This window comes from Colias philodice, chromosome 1, assembly GCF_061535455.1.
Source record: "Colias philodice isolate Cphi_HAF_F1 chromosome 1, ilColPhil1 Martin Lab GWU primary, whole genome shotgun sequence".
In the NCBI taxonomy this organism is placed as follows: Eukaryota; Metazoa; Arthropoda; class Insecta; order Lepidoptera; family Pieridae; genus Colias; species Colias philodice.
The window spans coordinates 13,859,412-13,878,199 of record NC_143086.1 but is presented as its reverse complement, the minus strand read 5'-3'; the positions used below and the strand labels follow the sequence as shown (position 1 = coordinate 13,878,199).

The 18,788-nt window shown below is 35.8% G+C and overlaps 2 protein-coding genes across 4 annotated transcripts in view; one reads left to right on the top strand and one right to left on the bottom strand.

Moving 5' to 3' along the window:
• Window positions 1-1,312: 1,312 nt before the first annotated feature.
• Window positions 1,313-18,788, bottom strand: part of Abl (tyrosine-protein kinase Abl) — a 64,325-nt gene continuing 46,849 nt past the window's right edge. For 2 of the 3 annotated variants that reach the window (XM_089697079.1, XM_089697087.1), the window contains 7 exons: window positions 13,452-13,602; window positions 12,770-12,926; window positions 12,152-12,240; window positions 8,783-8,982; window positions 7,232-8,596; window positions 6,442-6,704; window positions 1,313-5,280 (listed from right to left, as the gene is read on the bottom strand). In XM_089697079.1, coding sequence (XP_089553205.1) covers window positions 5,277-5,280; window positions 6,442-6,704; window positions 7,232-8,596; window positions 8,783-8,982; window positions 12,152-12,240; window positions 12,770-12,926; window positions 13,452-13,602 — 2,229 coding nt within the window. In that variant the 3' untranslated portion in view covers window positions 1,313-5,276. The remainder of the gene's footprint in view (window positions 5,281-6,441; window positions 6,705-7,231; window positions 8,597-8,782; window positions 8,983-12,151; window positions 12,241-12,769; window positions 12,927-13,451; window positions 13,603-18,788) is intronic. The other variant, XM_089697082.1, reaches the window with a different exon arrangement.
• On the top strand, window positions 15,575-16,709 carry LOC149491463 (uncharacterized). The gene is made up of 4 exons (XM_089699715.1): window positions 15,575-15,673; window positions 15,793-15,923; window positions 16,108-16,183; window positions 16,371-16,709. Exons 1-4 carry the CDS (start codon window positions 15,616-15,618, stop codon window positions 16,574-16,576), a joined length of 471 nt encoding a protein of 156 aa, XP_089555841.1. The 5' UTR covers window positions 15,575-15,615; the 3' UTR covers window positions 16,577-16,709.

Below are 18,788 nucleotides of genomic sequence, written 5' to 3'. Positions count from 1 at the left end.
CAAATTACTGTTTCAATGTGTGTAGTGACATCCTTACGAAGGAGTTTGTATGTAGTTGTACGTATTCGTCTTTAGTACTTTACGTCCAGATTTGTTGGTCAACTAATCATAAGTTGCCGAGCGCCCAAGACAACGCACGTGTCGTTTTCATAGAATACGTCAGTGCAGCGCCATTACTAATAATAATGAGCGATTAGAGCGTGACTAGTCGAGCAACAAATCCGTGGATTTGTTTTTGTTTGACGGCCGTCTCATTACGCACACATGCGTTGGGAATCTTGGTGGTGCATTGTAAATACTTTCACAAATACTTTCAAACGTTTTGAATTTTGGAGGGGCGCGCCATGTTATCGTAGTTTATCTCTACAGATTTATATTCTTGGTATTTTGAAGATTTTTCTGCAGTGAAAAAATTATTAGCATAACAATTTTTTTATTTGCATAAAACAAATAAAATTCAATGTAAATCGGTGTTTTATTTATCTCTCTATTATTTATATACCTCTTATTTAATGACCTAGCTCTGTAGGAACAATAATTATTGGCAAATTAATAAAAATAAAATTATTGCCAAGTAAATTAATCAGCTTTTTAAGAGAGTCAAGGCTTTTTTTGCTTATTATAGTGACGCTGTTTATTTTACTGCCTGGATACTTCACAGCCATTCAATCCAATAGATGGGCAAATTATATGATTATACAATTTTTGACAACTTGAATTGGCCTGATTCAAATTCAGATCATTAACTTGCAATTGAAATCTATACTTTGAGCTAATTAACATTATGCTTATATATACAGTACCTATTTGGTATTTCTCCGTTTGCTTTTTTACTTTTTAGTATTTTAAACCTGTAAACACACATACTTATACGTAACCTATACGTAAACCTCTGTTTCAAATTCACAAGCATACAGAGATCCCACGAAAGAAGACGGACCCGAGGGCTATCGCACTACACTTTAAGTAACAGTGTATAAATTGTTTTAACGTCTGTACTATATTATCTACTATATAAGCTGCTTTAAATATGAAAATGTATGTATGTGCGTTTGCGAATACTTGACGCGCTGCAGTTACAAGGTAATCAAAAGACTCAGATCTGCGCCGGCCCCATAAACACTATTTAAAAAATCATAGAAAAAGAAAACTAGTCGCGTATATCTTTCTAATAATGTAAATAGCAGTGCCTGCGTCGAACAATTAAAATTTAAAGATTATTGCTTTGAAAATGATATAATGTTCAATATATTCGAACTTTGTTTATAGGATAGACAGGAATTAAAGGTAGGTATTGAAATAAAACAAAACATCATAAAGAAATCCTTTTATTTGCCATTACAATTTCAAATCATTGACATTTGCATGTAATCAATTACAATCTTTGGATTCTATAACTATAACCATAGAGGGAGAGAGATCAAAATGGAATCTTGTTGTGTTTGGTGGGAAACAACCATCGAAATACATTTTCCTATTAAATATTCACGTAAAAATAATTTAAATAATACGCTTACATATTCTGTGATGGTTCTTCATTTTGACTGTACTCCGAGTAATGTGAGTTACATCAACGGATAAGTCGCCAGAGTTAAAATGGTGTATCTCAGATTCTTGTCGTTTGAGACTTCGTTTGATCGATCGTTTTAAAATTTTAAAATATATAGTATTAAAATTATTATAGTATTAGAATTAAACGTAAAGACGAAGGCAATTGAATAAACACAACATATAGGTAACTAAGAACAATTTAGTTAGTATAGCGAAACATAAAACACAGCATTATAAAGTACAATTTCCCAACAAAGTGAAATGAACAATCGTTGGACATTTCCACAATCGACAAGAATCTAAAATCACCTAAAACATTGACGATTTACAAAGCTTAATAAAAACTGTATAATTTATCTGAACTTATTTGTAATACATGATATAATAGACGAAGAATACACATTTATAGCTGTATAATATTATCTCTGAACTCAGTCTAATCAACAATATTCTGTGATTCCATCTTTCCCGTGCGTGACTAGAGTAAAGCGTCTCGTGATTAAAAAAAACAATCCATATAGATAGTACGGTCTACTGTATTTTTTACGATTAATTGAACATTTCTGTATTTGAACTTCATGTTAGTGATATCCTTTAAATTTAACTATCAAAAAGTAACTTTCATACTAAAAAGGAAACTTTGTAACTAAATAATTTGTTTTTTTTAATGATCGTTTCTAGGCATGTCATCAGAATTATACATGGAGTCAATTAATTGAATTAGGTCATTGAAGAAATTATATTCTAAACACTGGTTATGTCTGTCAAATCGGTATCATTGGTATCATATATATATCATTACAGTCAAATATGATTTTGATCTTCGTCAGATTTTGTCACTGGTCATTACGCACTTAAACTTGATGAATCGACATTTTTTTTTAATCTTCCAATAAAACTAACTTTTCTTAAATATAAAATGCTATTGCAGTGTATTATGCATTAGTTGAATCGTCGATTCATCAATACAGTTTCATATGTCGAGACGCTTCACGGATTCCCGCACACCTCCCGTTAAATTCGTATCATCTTGAGCTTAGCCGGTCCGGCCGTCCTATTAAACTGATTCAGAGTGCTATCATACACGCAAACGATTAAATATTCGCTAATACCGCACCAACGGCATATACATGGTAAGCAATATCTACAAGTCTTGTTACATATCTGTGTAGTACACTCGGGGGCTAATACAAAACACTTACACGGTAATAGCTAAAGTAGGGTATGCAAATCTATTCCAGAATCCTTACGTATTTAACATTACCTATCCTTACATTGAAATACATTTATAATAATATAATAAAGACTAGCATATAGTGTTACTCTTAAATAACTTTCAATATAAATGGTTTGACACCTAATAGTAATATAATAGCATTTCAATAAAGTACCTTATATAATTTTGATTAATGTATAAGAATAATAATAATAAGAAAAAAAAATGAAAAAATTGTTGAGCATAATTATACCGATTATAAGCCGTATCACAGCACGCTAACTTAAACAATAATGTCACATCATTTCATTATCGAATAAAAGATACAATAAACCTCTCCCGAAAAGAAATATATAAATTGTGACACGTAAGTATAATAATAATAATTTATATAAAATTTCGACGCACATAGGCCGAGATGAAGATCGCCGACGTCAGTCTTAAAGCGCCAACTGACCGACTGACCGACTGACCAACGAATGCATCACTATTGGTCCAAAATACAAGACTTACAACGACGTGTCTACGGATAAATGCTAATTGGTGATTAAGATGCAATAGTTTAGGAAAAGCGATAGGAATGTTCGCGGGAGTCAAGCCGCTACGGAATACTTCGAGGGAAGACTATGCGAGTCGAGGAAGTGACGAGATATTAACTCGGGTATACGTTTACAATTCTACTATTTAAGGCTCTAAATGCACTAACATCATATGGCTTATGACGTAAACACTAACTAGAAAATGGATTGATTAATTATCTATATTATGTTACTTCGAATGAGTGACGTGGGGCGACCCTTCGACTCCCAGACCCATTTTTGGCACAGAAAAATAACATCCACTTAACTGTATGCACTATTTTATAACTAATCGCGGACACAAATGGACCTTACACAGAGTTGATTGGAATAACCTAGACCATTAAAGAGTATCTTGTATCCTACATCTTTGTCTTTTATTTGCTGAATGAAAGAGATGGTGTGTTAAACTATTTCATTATTTAATGTAATTAGACGAATACTTATCTCTAGTGTTGACGTATTGCCGTGAAAGCGCAAGCACGGCGACATACATATAGGCGAATCGCGTTGTGCGAGCAGGAAAGCGAATACGTCAAATAAAGGAATCGGTATTAACACCGTAGCGGGTATATGTTCACAGTATAGAAAAAACTTACTTTAGGCCTAAACTGGTTACTCCATAGCAATATCTTTTCAAAATTTTGCGATATAAGAGATGATACATTTAGAACTGATTTTTTAAAAATTGTTTAAAGTTTAAACGACAAATCCTGCCTTTTCAGACAATGTACAAAAAACTGATTTAAAAAATCAGTCCTAAAGTTACCAAAAAAGTATTGGACAGTATTAAATGCATTCAAAAGCGCCAAAAAACCCCGCTCTGAATAATACCAAAAAAAAGTCCGAACAGTAGCAAAAAGTACTACAAAAAGGAAAATCGAACGAGCGTCAAGAATTTGTTCAGTCTTTATACAAAAGGAATATCATCGGAAGCCTAAATAACATTTACTTATATTGTACATAACACATGTTGTACTGTCTGTGTCAATCCTTTTTGTACTAACCACGTAATAATATAAAAAAATACATCGACTTACGCTAAAAATTAACAAACTAAAAGAGTATTCGCTGGTAATCATAGGATAGAAAAACATTATCGAAATGGAACGGCCACTTTCTTTGGTTTTCATAAATATATTCTGTTAGTTAATAAATTATTTTTTTTTGGACAAGCATCGAACTTATTGCTGGTTAAGCAATGTACTGACTGCAACAAAAGTTGAAATTCATTTGAAAATACTGTTGAATTCATATTATTTTATAAGTGGAATAAAATAATTCATTTTTTGTGTGTATATAATGAAAATTCGACGCTTGCGTGAACTGTTAACGTCTATACAAACATTGAAGATACCATAATAATAAACATGACACCAAAAATTACATTAAATACATTTAGACACATATAATGTAAACATTGAAATTCATACACATTTATAATTTTAGAACCCCAGGGGATAATTTTGTAATTATTAATAGATAAATTTTAAAATCTTATTACAATATAATAAGACCAAGAAGCTTATATCTAATACACTGGAGATTTCAGTATGAACATTAACTTGTAACAAGAAAATATGACCTTGAATGACGCCTGTATGTTTTTTTATCCCTTTCACACCTAACTTGGCATGTGGGTGTGAAAGGGATAAAAAAACATACAGGCGTCATTCAAGGTCATATTTTCTTGTTACAAGTTAATGTTCATACTGAAATCTCCAGTGTATTAGAAATAAGCTTCTTGAATAAGACACATTATGTTCTTCGTAGATCGTGTCATAGTCATTTCAAATATACCAATTTAAGTGGTTATAGTACCTCCTTTTATAATAGATGTTCAATATTTATTCTTTTACAATATCTTTGTCGGGACGCGTGTTTCGTCGCGATGTGATGTATCCTTGTGTTGCCGTTTTCGGTGAAAATGTTTACCTGAAAATTATTGAAAATTGATTAACATATAAAAATTATACGATTAATATGCCACTTTTAACAATATAGGAGTGGCTGGAATACCCTCTCAATGTGTGATAAGGCCTTTTATTAGTCTATTTAATTTTATGTATTTTACAGCTTATAGTCAAAAACTATGGAAAATAAATTAATAACTGTTCATTCGTTCTAAAATTTACAAATAAAGAGTTCATGTACTTCAAAAAGATTAAAATAAAAACATATTTTCGCACGCCATAACAATGAATTTCAATTAATTAACATTATTTATATACTTTTTATCGTGGGAGACATGTGGTGTAGAAAACACGATCATAAAATAAAATATAATTAACCTTACCGTGAGAGTTATTCTTAATTATATCAAAGGAAAAATTTTAAAACATTTTACCATAATATAAGTGTATTATTGAACTGTTGATGTGAAATTTCCTAAGTTTGTTGTATTCGAAATGGATCAGGATATTATATTTATCAAAATAAAATAGCTTTTTTTTAGTTTGTTTGGGTTCACGACAACTCTGGTTAATTTTATTCGCTACTATTCTTAAATCACGCAATGCACTGCTGGACTCGGTGTGCCATACCTTGAGTCTTGGTTGCACTAATGCGCATATGATTTTAATAAATGCGTGGATGCATTTTCAATACAAACGAAGATCCTTGCAAGCAACTTTAAAACGCGCATACACGCGCTACACTGCGTGATGCGTGGCATAGTGTAGTAATCACTTATCTTTTGCCTTTAGGTTCTGTGTTTATTTCTATTTTCAAACTGTACTGTATATTGTAAGTTAGATTTTGCAGAGTAGTAGCGGTGCTAGTGCTAATTATACTAGCAAAATCTCGCACCTGTGCACCATACTGGTCAATTTCCGTTGCATGTTTTCTCTCTTTCTACTTTAGGTTCCGGGCGATCCTAGCGTCATTACCTCCCCTCACACCCATGTAACTACTACGATTCGACGTTTACGACATGTAACACCTGTACACTACACTACTCCCCACCTGTGCACAATACTGGCCAGGTCTCTCAGCGCCTGCTCGACCCCATCAGCTAGATGATGGTGGTGGGGGGCGGGCGATAACCTCACCTCGCCCTCCAGTCTGGTGGCCACTATACACTACACTACTCCCCACCTGTGCACAATGCTGGCCAGGTCTCTCAGCGCCTGCTCCACGCCATCAGCCAGGTGATGGTGGTGGGGGGCGGGCGACGCCAGCGCCCTTGCCTCGCCCTCCAGTCTGGTGGCGGCTGCACGCAGCTGCACACGCATCTGCGGCGCGCACCGGCCGGCTCCAGCTGCTGCGGTGCAAGCGGCGCTGAGGCGAGCGAGCCGCTCGGAGGTTTGTAGCCGCCAGAGTGAACCGCGACCGCCGCTGCCGCCACAACCGCGACGCACCTACACAGATGGTTAGTTATACGGAATTATACACACATACATAACACATCTTAATACATATATATAAATCTCGTGTCACAATGTTTGTCCTCAATGGACTCCTAAACCACTTAACCGATTATAATAAAATTCGCACACCATGTGCAGTTCGATCCAACTTGTGAGATAGGATAGTTTAAACATGTAGGTACCACGGGCGAAGCCGGGGTGGACCGCTAGTTGTGTTATAGTCACGACGTATCTGTACGCGTACATTATCTTAAGCGCAAATGAACGCGCGTTTCCCAGATACATATTATGATATAGATCGCAACGCATTATAAAAGTCTATGTTGCACATCTCTTATAACATAAAAAAAAATCTTATAATTAGTTAAACAATATATAAAATATAAATACACCATCATTCAAAATTAAATTCAAAGTATTTTTACTTGAAGGATTATTAAAACACATTTACGTTATGAAAATATGATTTTGACTATAACATTGGTACAATAAAGTAAAAAAAAATATCAATATCTCACCTCATTCGAGCAGCATTCCAAAGAAACTCGCAATGCAGCGAGCGCGTCATTTTCCTCGGTCTCAGCATTAGCGGAGGCCAGTGGAGTGGCATAGATACCACTTTTCCTCAAAGGGCGGCCGCGCATCGACGGCTTGCTAGCAACCAGCGGCTTCTCATCACGCGCCTGGATACTACCAGTGCGACCCAATACCGATCTGTCGTCGGGCGATCCATCCTCACTTTCATCGCCCTTTGGCTTCAACTTGGGACTCAAGCGCTCATCGCTCTCCTTGCTCTCCCAGAGCTTCTTCAAACTGCTGATGCTGCCGGTGCTGCGGCGTTTGTCATCTTCATCTCCGCCGCTCGTATCCAGCGAACCGCTCTCGGATCGCTTTTTGTCAGAATCGTCGCTCTTGCACGACACGTCCTTTCGGGAGTCTTCTGGGGAGCTGTGCTCGACCTTCTTCACTTGTCCGTTCGTGGCCGGTGTGCCACTGTCAACTTTTCGCAATCGGGATTTAAAGTCGATTATCGATCGACCGGTCTCGTCAGAATCTTTATTGTTCATTTTGTTAGTCTCAACTTTCTTCAGCTGCGACTTGAAGTCAGTGTTCGTTTTCATGTCGTGTCCAACTTTCTTATCAATGTTGTTGTTGAACGAAGTCTTCCTGAGACTCGCTTTGAGATCAATGGGCGAAACCGTCTCCTTGGTTTCGTTGGGTTTTGCCTCTGTGCGTTTATCAGCTTTTCGCAGGGCTTCCATGTTCAAGCTTTCCGACAGCTCGGAAACGAGACGCGTCACCGGATCGCCGAATGACGTGTGCATCTCGAGAATTTCATGTGGGGGCGACTCTTTCAGTTTCTTGTTCTTTTTGTCAGCTCTTTCCTTGATTTCGGCAACGAGTTTCAACTCGAGCATTTCCTTCATGATCTGTTTGGCCGGTTTCTCTATTTCCGGGGGATTGGCCATATCGGTGCCGGCGTCGCGGCAGCAGTCAGGGGGCGGGGGAGGTGGTGGGGGTTGGAGTTCTTCCGGGGGAGGTGGTAGATCGGGAGGGGGCGGGGGGAACTCGAGTTCGGCGAGGCGAGGCCGCGGTTTGGCGGGGCTGTTGAAGGAGCGGAGAGGTGGAGGCGCGCGGGTGGCGCGGGGGGAGGCCGGGGCGGTGACCCCGCCGGAGGAGTTGGAGCGTATCATGTGGGACTGCGTGCGGGGGGAGAGGGACCGGGCCTCCTCGTCGCGGGGCGCGGGGGGCGCGGGGCCGGCGCCGCTCTGCCGCAGGGACTCCAGGTAGGCGCCGATGCGGGCGCCCTTGGGCAGTGTGCCGTAGCGGTTGATCGCGCGCTTCACGTTCTGCACTTCTAGCGCCGCACACCCTTGCACACCCTGTTGAAAACATATATCATTAACTAATAATTCATTAAATAAACTTATGTTACAGATACAAAAATCACAAGCATAAAAGCACGACTTATATTACAACTATACTCATAACTTAAAAACACTAAAATTCTGTTTTGTATTACTCAACATTCGATATATTTTACATTTATAATAATACAACAAACACACCTTGGGCACATCATGCGGCTGTTGGTGCTGGTGCTGCGCGTGTTGGTGGTGCCGGCGCTTGGGGCGGTGCCGGTGCTCAGAGGCACCCAGACTCATGGCCACCGCGCCTGCTGACTCATCTGTATCTGGGGTTGCTTCAGCCAGTGACCCCTCAGACGACGCCTCGCGACCCCCCACTCGACCCCCACCTGCACGCATGACTATACCTTAATGTCTATGTTATAAAATGCGAAACCTTTGTAATCCCACGACTACTGTGTCTCCATAAAATAGGGATACTTTAATCTGTGTCTAATAATACGCAGACTAACTTCTACAACACAATGTTCTATAATTTTGGGTAAATGTTCTACAAATGTTGGATTTAATAGTTTGAAAATTCCATGTATAGGTACGTTTTTTGAGAAGTAATTTTGACGGAAATGTTGAGTTGATGGAATATTTTTGATGGCAATGCTGAATGATTGCGTCGAATGATTATAACAACGTCAAATACTCATAATTTTGTGACACTTAATTTACGGACTACTTAATTGGATACATTTGTAAGAAATACTTCAAATTCTACTTATTATAATCTCTTAAATACCTACATCTGAAGATAATTCAAGAAACAACGCTAATAATGTAAAAAAATTGCTTAAATCGTCTAAAACGTAAAAGAAAATAGTTGAAAACTATGTGAGATAACAGAACACATAAAAAGCGGCACCTACTATCTAATAGACTTCTTACGCACTATTTAGAATATAAATAAGCTCTTTAGAGACCACCCAAACAGATAAAAGAATTACGGAAAAGAATTACCACACAGCTCTAGAAGAAAAGAATAGATAATTATAGACATCACAAGCGACCTCTATGAGCGAAATTAAACCGAATCAAATCTGATGAATTACAGAGTGTCAGAATAAAACAACGGATGTTCACTTCATTTTCTAAAATTCCTTAATAGAGAATTAGCTAAAGATTATTTTTTTTTTTTTGTTATCAGTTATAAGAAAAATATTATCTGAAAACCATTTCAAGGTTTTGTATTTATTCTGACACTCTTTATAAAAATCTCGAAAAAAACATCCACGTAAAAATATGACTATGTCCGAAATTACATGATAAATTCAATGGAATCCAAGACAGAGCCATACCTTTATATTTGTAAGAGTAACTAAATTAAACATTTATAATTATTATTTTATCAAAATATAAAGGTTGGCGCAAATTTATACGTCCAATGAGAAAACGCCATATAAAAACTGGTAACACATTTGTTATTTAAACTTGATTTGTGATTTTACTTGAATAAAATAATATTTGTATTTCATATTGCCACTTCAATTGACTTATATTTTCCCTTTGTACGCGATCATGTGCCAACCTGTATACAACAAACGAAAGGGGTCTCATAAAATAAAATACATAATTAGATATAATCACAAGGCAGGATCTTTTCTACCCGTAACATTGCGTATACTTACAAAATCTCTGACCCTATCGCTATACACCTTTGCGAGCGGACAAAGACAAAAAATGCTAGTTTAAAAGATGCATATATTAAATATAACTTACATTTATCGTTGCTATAACACACGCAAATATTAGGCATACATAAAATAATAATTATAAATATTAATAAACATTTATCGCTTTTCTTGCGTTTCCACGAGTACGCATGGCAAGACCATCCACTAATAAGAACATAAAATATACAACAGCCAATAGCGAAGCGAAGAAAAGAACCAAAAAGATTTGAAAACAGAACATTTTCGTTCCAAATGTAGCCGTTATAGTACATTATATGTACATGAACCTATGTAAAAATAACGTTTCAGGCACAATGAATGTATGCAAGAACGGCATGTATTTACAAATGTGTGAGTGATCGTTTGTGTCAAGATAACTTTATTAACAGGCTTTACACAGCTTTATTTATAGATAAATAAAAAAAAACAATTACTCAAAGAAATATGTTTAAACTTAAAATGAATGAAATATTCTGTAATATAGTGTAAATATTTGGACATATGTAGTCACAAGACATATGCTATAATTTTATATCGTCTCATATAAATAATATTCGTCATGTTTTATAGATAAGCGTCTCTAACACATAAGCGTATTACGAACATCAAAAGCAACTGTCAATTTGCATTCAAACGATCGTATAAATGGTAAAAACGTAAACCATTTAGTAAGTTGTAAGAAGAGAAGTATTTATGTAAATATTTTAAAAATTAAATATATTAAGATTTTACATAAGCATTTTAAAACATACCCAAAGACATACAAAGTTAGAAGGTACAGATGTTTCTGTGTTTTGAAATAAAGAAATAGATTAATAGGTAGAAATAATGATTTAGAACCACTTATTTAGTCCCCTATGAGTAATCCCATCCACCTAATATCACAGAATCACATCACACGCCATTTTGTGATATAAGGGATAGTTTGAATTTTTGTAGCATTTATTGTATTTACCCAGTATTTTAATATTTTTAATTTTGTATTTGTAATATTTTTAATTTTGTAATAATTCTATTTTTATTATGTGGCTATAAATTGTGTGTTTGTAAATAAATAAAAAATTAAAATAATGTCTCTGGACAATATTCCAGAGGCGGCGCGAACACCCTGTGATGTCAGGTGCCTTTAAAAAAAATCCCATCTACCTATGGCTTTAAAAAATGGGAAGGAAATAACCAAGTTTTTGTACCTATAATAGTAAATTGTTCAAACTTATCAAATCTTATTACCGATGTCCTTTATTCATAAATTACCTACGATGTGTATGCAACCACTGACTATTTTTAAGGTTTTCATTCAAAAATATATGTGATACGCTACTGCATTTAGTGCTGTGTGTGATGCTATGTGTCACCGATCTACAAAACTAAGTTATTTATCTATGTGAACTGATTTTCTTATATGCCTTTCAATGCGTAAGGTGATATAATAGTGATAATCATACTTTAGAAATCCTCATATATTTTCTAATGTATAGCTTCTGATTGTACAAATTCATTTCTTATAATATTTGACTTACGCACTATATTTATATTTCAATGAAATTGCTGACAACAAGAGATGATTTTAAAAGTCTTATTTCATTAAGTAACTTTGACCAATCACAGTTTGTATTTTTTATTTTGTATTTCATAGTCTTTTAGACATATGAGAAGAGTACTTGGTATTACCATCTACATATTTTTAACACTAAAGAATCCAATCCAGTCCAATCTTTAAGAACACTATAGTGTCGTAAAAGTTCCTAAAACATCGCCGAAACTCAATTCCCATGTATCAAACAGGTATTCATACGTAAGAAAAAAAACATAAAAAGGGATCTAAAAGGGAAAAGGAAGGGAGATTTACCATTGAGCGAAGCGAGCCCGTCGTCGTGACCGGCCTGCTCCTCCGTGGCGTACTGCGACTCGCGGAATGAACTGCACGATGATAGTAAACTGGAATAGTAACACAATTTAGTACAATTTGTATCAAATATACTAAAAAAATTGATTTGTATTTATTTATTTATCAATTCTTTATTGCACTTAAGGAGAATAAAAAAGATTGTATGTTTGTAATGAATAAACTCAAGAGCTACTTAAAGGTTTTTGAAATGGAAATCTATATTACCAATTCACTTCTTTTTTTGTACTTATCCCGGGCTAGTACTTATTTAACCAGGGTTGTTCGGTTTCCAAGGTGTGGCGGGGCAATAGGCACATCACATCTATTAACTGATAATATTTTTTTACATCTGGCCGCTTTCTTGAGCGTGAATATGCCTATTGCAGCTGCTTCTCGACTTCTTGAAGTGTTTGTTTGTTTGTGTGTGTGTGTGTGTGTGTGTCCACTACACACCACTAGAAACGTCTGGAATGTTCTAGAACAGTACCTGGTGCGCTTGGGCGCCTGCTTGTCCCCTGAGCGCCACGTGTGTGTCCACTAGACACCACTAGAAACGTCTAGAATGTTCTAGAACAGTACCTTGTGCGCTTGGGCGGCGTGGGCGCCTGCTTGCCGCGCCGGTTGGTCGGGCGGCGCATCTGCACACCGCGCTCGGTGGCACCGCCAATGCTGGCCGCTTTCTTGAGCGACATCTGTGGTGTGCCCGTGCAGCCCTCTTGTAGCTGCTTCTCGACTTCTGGAAGGGCGCGCGAGTGGTGTAGATGCGTGTATTGAATATTGACATTGAAAATTATGAATAAAGACTTATAGGCATATTAATGCGTTAATTCATTAAAATACAAACACCAGTTGCCAAAAAGATCCAAAAATACGAGCCTAAAAAAGGCATCTAAAAGTAAACTATAGCTTAAGAAAAAATGATTCAAACGAATTAACCTCATCACTCACTACATTATGTAGAATCTAAAAACACTTGGTTATTCAGTTTCACCCAACTATATAATAAGGTCTCTTTAATGGCAATTATTTTAAAACGATACTTCTGCAAACCTCAATTCCAATTTTTTTTTTTTATGTATTAGCGGGCAAACGAGCAGGCGCGTCACCGGATTAATGTGATGATTGGCGCCGCCCATAATCACCCACAAGACCTGTACGGTTGCAGGTGTGTTGCCAGCCTTTTAAGGAAGAGTACGCTCTCTTTTTGAAGTACCCTAAGTCGTATCTGTCAATTCCATCAAGGTTCCCAATAAAAACTCACCTTCAGTGATAGAATTGTCCTGGAACATGTGCTCCAAAGCATGGTGTATCTCGCGGAATGTGGGGCGGTCTGACGCGTTCCATTGCCAGCAGCCGCGCATCAGCTCGTAGACGGCCGCCGGGCAGCCAGGCGGGCACTCCATGCGGTAACCCTAGATCAATTAATGTATTGTTAAAAGCGTCCCAGATAAAGTTAAGCATGAAGAAAATATTATGGGCTAACTGGAGTTTACTAAAAATTGTTCATTCTGAATGAAGACACGAAACGCTTTCAGATAATGTTCTGTAGTAATGAAATACGTTCAGGTTTTTTCAGGTAAACACAAACGCCACATAACTAGGTATTAATTCCTCTGAATGACAACAAAATCAGAAACCTATGTTCGATATATTCCTTGATAAAATAAATATAATAATCCATCCTCTTCATAATTTTCCCTATAGTAATTTATAAATGGGTCGAAGTTGTTCAAAGTCTAGATTCTGTTCGCAATTTTCTTATGATAATATTATTAGATATTAATATAAGAGCCCACGACGGCCAGACTTTCCTTTCTTTCGGAAAGTTGAAAGTTTCTCTGTATATGTCTCCTATACAGATAAGAACGACTAGCGATTATCAAGTCTGGGTTGTAGTTACTTTGGCAGGAAACAGGTAGTAAGGGTGTATAAAATTGTACCTAACTTTCATTATAGTTTAAAAGCTAAATTTTATATATGTTACTTGGGGACCTATAAAAAGATATTACCTTAAGAGCCAGACAGTTTTCATGGTTCTTACATCTAGCCAGACACATTTAAAAAATAACTAACATATCATCAAATTCACATAACTACCTAAAAGCGTAACAAATATGAAATAACCCACTAAAAACATTAGTTAACTATAATTATTAAAAAAATAAAAGTATAATATATAAGAAATAAAGTTATTACTTATCTTTTACTTAGACTTATGTTGATGGAATTACACGTATCCCGATGACTTTTTTATTGTGTCATCGAGATACGTGTAATTCCATCAACATAAGCCCCCGTAAAAGATAAGTAATAACTTTATTTCTTATATATTATACTTTTATTTTTTTAATAATTATAGTTAACTAATGTTTTTAGTGGGTTATTTCATATTTGTTACGCTTTTAGGTAGTTATGTGAATTTGATTTGTTATTTTTTAAATGTGTCTGGCTAGATGTAAGAACCATGAAAACTGTCTGGCTCTTAAGGTAATATTTTTTTATAGGTCCCCAAGTAACATATATAAAATTTAGCTTTTAAACTATAATGAAAGTTAGGTACTATTTTATACAACTTTACTACCTGTTTCCTGCCAAAGTAACCACAACCCAAACTTGATAGTCGCTGGTCGTTCTTATCTGTATAGGAGACATATACAGAGAAACTTTCAACTTTCCGAAAGAAAGGAAAGTCTGGCCGTCGTGGGCTCTTGATCTATATTGTTTCAATCAAGATATATTTCTAATTGACAAGCATCACTATAGACAGATTAGAGTAAACAAATTAATCATTGTTAATGTTGAGGCAAATCAGTAGTATACAAATCGATGCAAGCGCATACTTTCAATGCAAAAACAATAATATTTTGTATACAAATTACAAGATGACAAATATACAACTTGTGTGTATTTAAATACAACAATATACATGCAGTTCATTTTTAAAATCAAATAATGTTTCTACTTTAGAAATTTATGATTTCTAAGATTACAATTCAAATAATAGGATTATTATGTTTAGGGCATTTACTCTTCCATAGACTAAAAGTAGAAAGAACTCAATATCGAGACTGTTAAGTATAGTCCTAGAAAAATTCTATTAACTGTCTCATATTTTGCTAAAGTTATTAAAAATCACTCCATTGCATTGATAATGGATGAGCTCATAAAACACGAACTAGAAAATAGACATTCCAATCAATCTATCCGCATTGTTAGGGACAGTTATTATAAACTACTGCATTATGTAATCCGACTCTCACTTCTCACTTGCATTTAATGAAAAATGCATTAAAATACACCATGTACAAGAGCCTGTGAACTGGCGTCATCGTATGACAGAATATAAGCCGGCCGGTACGTGTTTCGTAAATCATTAGTCGAGCCGAGCTGAACGGATACACACCGGGCCAAATTAGAGCACTGAAATGTCGGTTTTGAGGAACTCGATCATTTATTTTCTATTATTCACAATAGCTGTGAATGGTGAGTATTTTTTTGTTATTTGTGTGGTTAATGCAGAATTTCTTCGTATCCTGAATTTTAGGATCAAATTGTCCTTGTCTCAATTTCATTTTACAGATATTGACACGATATTTTTGCAGGTAAACACAAAAAGGCGAAGCCGAAAAAGTTTGTGTCTCCGACTGCTAAAGGCATCCAGTGTTACAATTGCCTTTCCTTCGACCACCCCGGTTGTTGGGATCCCGACCATCCCGACTACGCAAATATTACTGTGAGTAAACGTTGCACTATTTCCGTAACTACAAAGCTATTATTAACTCTGCATTAATTTTAGGCATTCTACGTTAACACTTCTCAAAATATGCCAAAGTAATCAATCGGATCATTTAACAAGACGTACGACGTATTTACTTGTAAATTTACTCGTATAATGATTTTGGACTCTTTTCTTTCAGGTGCCAAACATAGATTGCTACATCCCAGGAATGGCTTTCCTGTGTATTGTCATCACGTCGGAATCAGCTAAATTAGGTAAGAAATACATTTTTATTAACTAGTAGAACAAAAACTTTTATAAGATTATAATGCCCAGAACTTCTACCCCAAATTATGACTAAGAAAATTATTGGTCAATGTTTACAAATATAAGATATTATAATATCCATAAACCACTGACAAAGTTGTTCGCAAAAGCATTCATAACGTGAATATTTTCCAGTCGAGACTGGTCAAGAAATCGGGCCGGTTCGAGCGCGTACTTGCGTCCCCGCCAAGGACTTCTCAAAGAAATCCGTCTCCTACTCCATGTGCAGTAAGCTAAGCAAGGAACTGTCCGCCTCAGAGATATTCTCACGCATTGCAGTCAGCAGACCTCAATGCTCCTTGTGCAAAAAACACCTCTGCACCGACTCATCGCACTGTTAATTCTACCTCATTTAATTCACGAAATTAACGCCCCACAGTAGATATGTAGCAAATTATCTTTTAACGCCGCAACCAATTGTATGCATCTATTGATTCATTAAAAATACTATCCAAAACATTGGCTATATTAATTTCCAACTGTTTGAATATACAAAACACAAATTTTAACAATAGTAAGGTGTTGATGTTTGTCATTACGAGATGGTAAAATGCATCTCAGAAGCATGGCAAAATGTTGTAAGTATAGGTATATAGTGGGCACAGGACGTGTTTGTATTTCAGCCCGCTTGTAAATTTTGTTATCGCGATAGTTTTGTAACACGTTATAGTTTGCGCTTGCATCATTGCCTTGTTTAATAAACTACGAAGTAAATTTTCACACGAAGTGCAAAAAGTCGAACTTGTTGTTTTGAAACCGGAGTCTTGTTGAGTGCGCTTTCTCGCGTGAACCGTTTTTGGTTTGTTTTTATATTTCGGTTTATTATTTCGTTAATAAACGTTGATGTCTAAGAGGTGTTTTATTCCATACTTTCTCACAGATATTAAATTATTTATATGAAACTTTGGATCAAATTAATTTCTCCGCGCCTTCGCGGAAATTTGTTTTGAGTTTTCACTATTACTTTAAAAATAATACATTTACGGCTAATGTTTTTTCGTGAAGGTACCAACAGGTTGATATTCTTGTCTTGTCATCGTCAACAGTCCTGAACAACGTTAGTTCTTTGGTGAATTAATAAAAAAATATGTATGTCTTTGAAAAGTATTTTAATTGTGTAATGTGCCTATAAATTATTTTTACTTCTTGGAAATTAAGTGACAGTGGATAAATTATAAAAGTGTAAAATTTTGTTAAAGGGATACGCTCGTGTTTAGATATTTTATTAATTACTTTAGAGGTAGAAATATAATGATAATTACAACATATTTATTGGATCCTAACTCCACATTTTAACGTAAAATTATTTAAAATAAAGGATTGCGATACGTTATTTCATATTTAGTTTTCACAATATTGCTTTTGTAAATCATAGTTAATAAATCTAGTTTTACGTTTGTAAATTTAATAATTAGATGATAGATGATAGATGATTAAATGAAATAAAATAAAAAACAATAAAAATAAAATTAAGAATTACTTTATTGTATTTTTTATAACTGTAAACCTAAGGCCTTTGCCACACTAGACGGAAACTCCGTCGCCGAACTTCCGCGGCGGAACGCCAATACATGTTATTGCATATAAAATACAAATAACGGGCACACTACGCGGAAGATCGGTCGTTCCGTCGCGGATGATCCCGCGTTCCGAGCGGACCGTCACTCGCTCGCGTCTGATCGGTCGTCCGCGCACCGATCTTCCGTCAGCGTAAGATCGGCAACGTCGCATTACAGGTATTTGTATGCATCGCGCCACATTCAGCGGATAACTCGCAGTGACGACGTATTTTGCTTGGTAATATAGTCCTTAGTTAAATTCAGCAATACATCAAATGATTGTATGGACATACGATAATATTCGAATGCTTTATCTGGATTAAGTCTTAGTTGCATATACAGGGTATGAAATTGCCCAATTTCTAGTCGAAGAGTATTTAAGGGATGAACCCAATATTTACGATTTATTCTTCTTTCTTCTTCTAATGCCTCATAAATAGCTATCACTTCTATCGGATCCATCACGAATTCACGAGCACACCGTATAAGCGCAGGCAGCCGACTGATGATCTGCCACTGAATATTCAGTGTGGCTGGTACCCTATAGAACGGATTGACCGCCGCGGAAGTTCGGCGACGGAGTTTCCGTCTAGTGTGTCAAAGGCCTAACACACAATATGAACCATGATTTTAATTAGCCAAAACGCAAAGCGCTAAACTATTATTATAGTTTCCAATTATGAAAATTAGGTTTGGCTTCACAGCTTACTGTATGAAAATTTACTTACTGCATGTCAAATAATGTATGAAAATGTAAGTCACAAAGTATCAAAGAGGCTCTTGTTTAATTTCTCAATATTCTAATAAATCTATATATGTATCCCATAAACTGTATAATTCAAGACATTGATAGAGTTGTTACATATTTAATGCTTTTTCACATATTTAAAAATCAAATTACAATGATAATAATACCCGAAGCTAAATTTTAGGGAGAAACACTCAAACCCACCTTCTCAAGCATGTGATAGACATCTGCCAGATGAACTCCTGG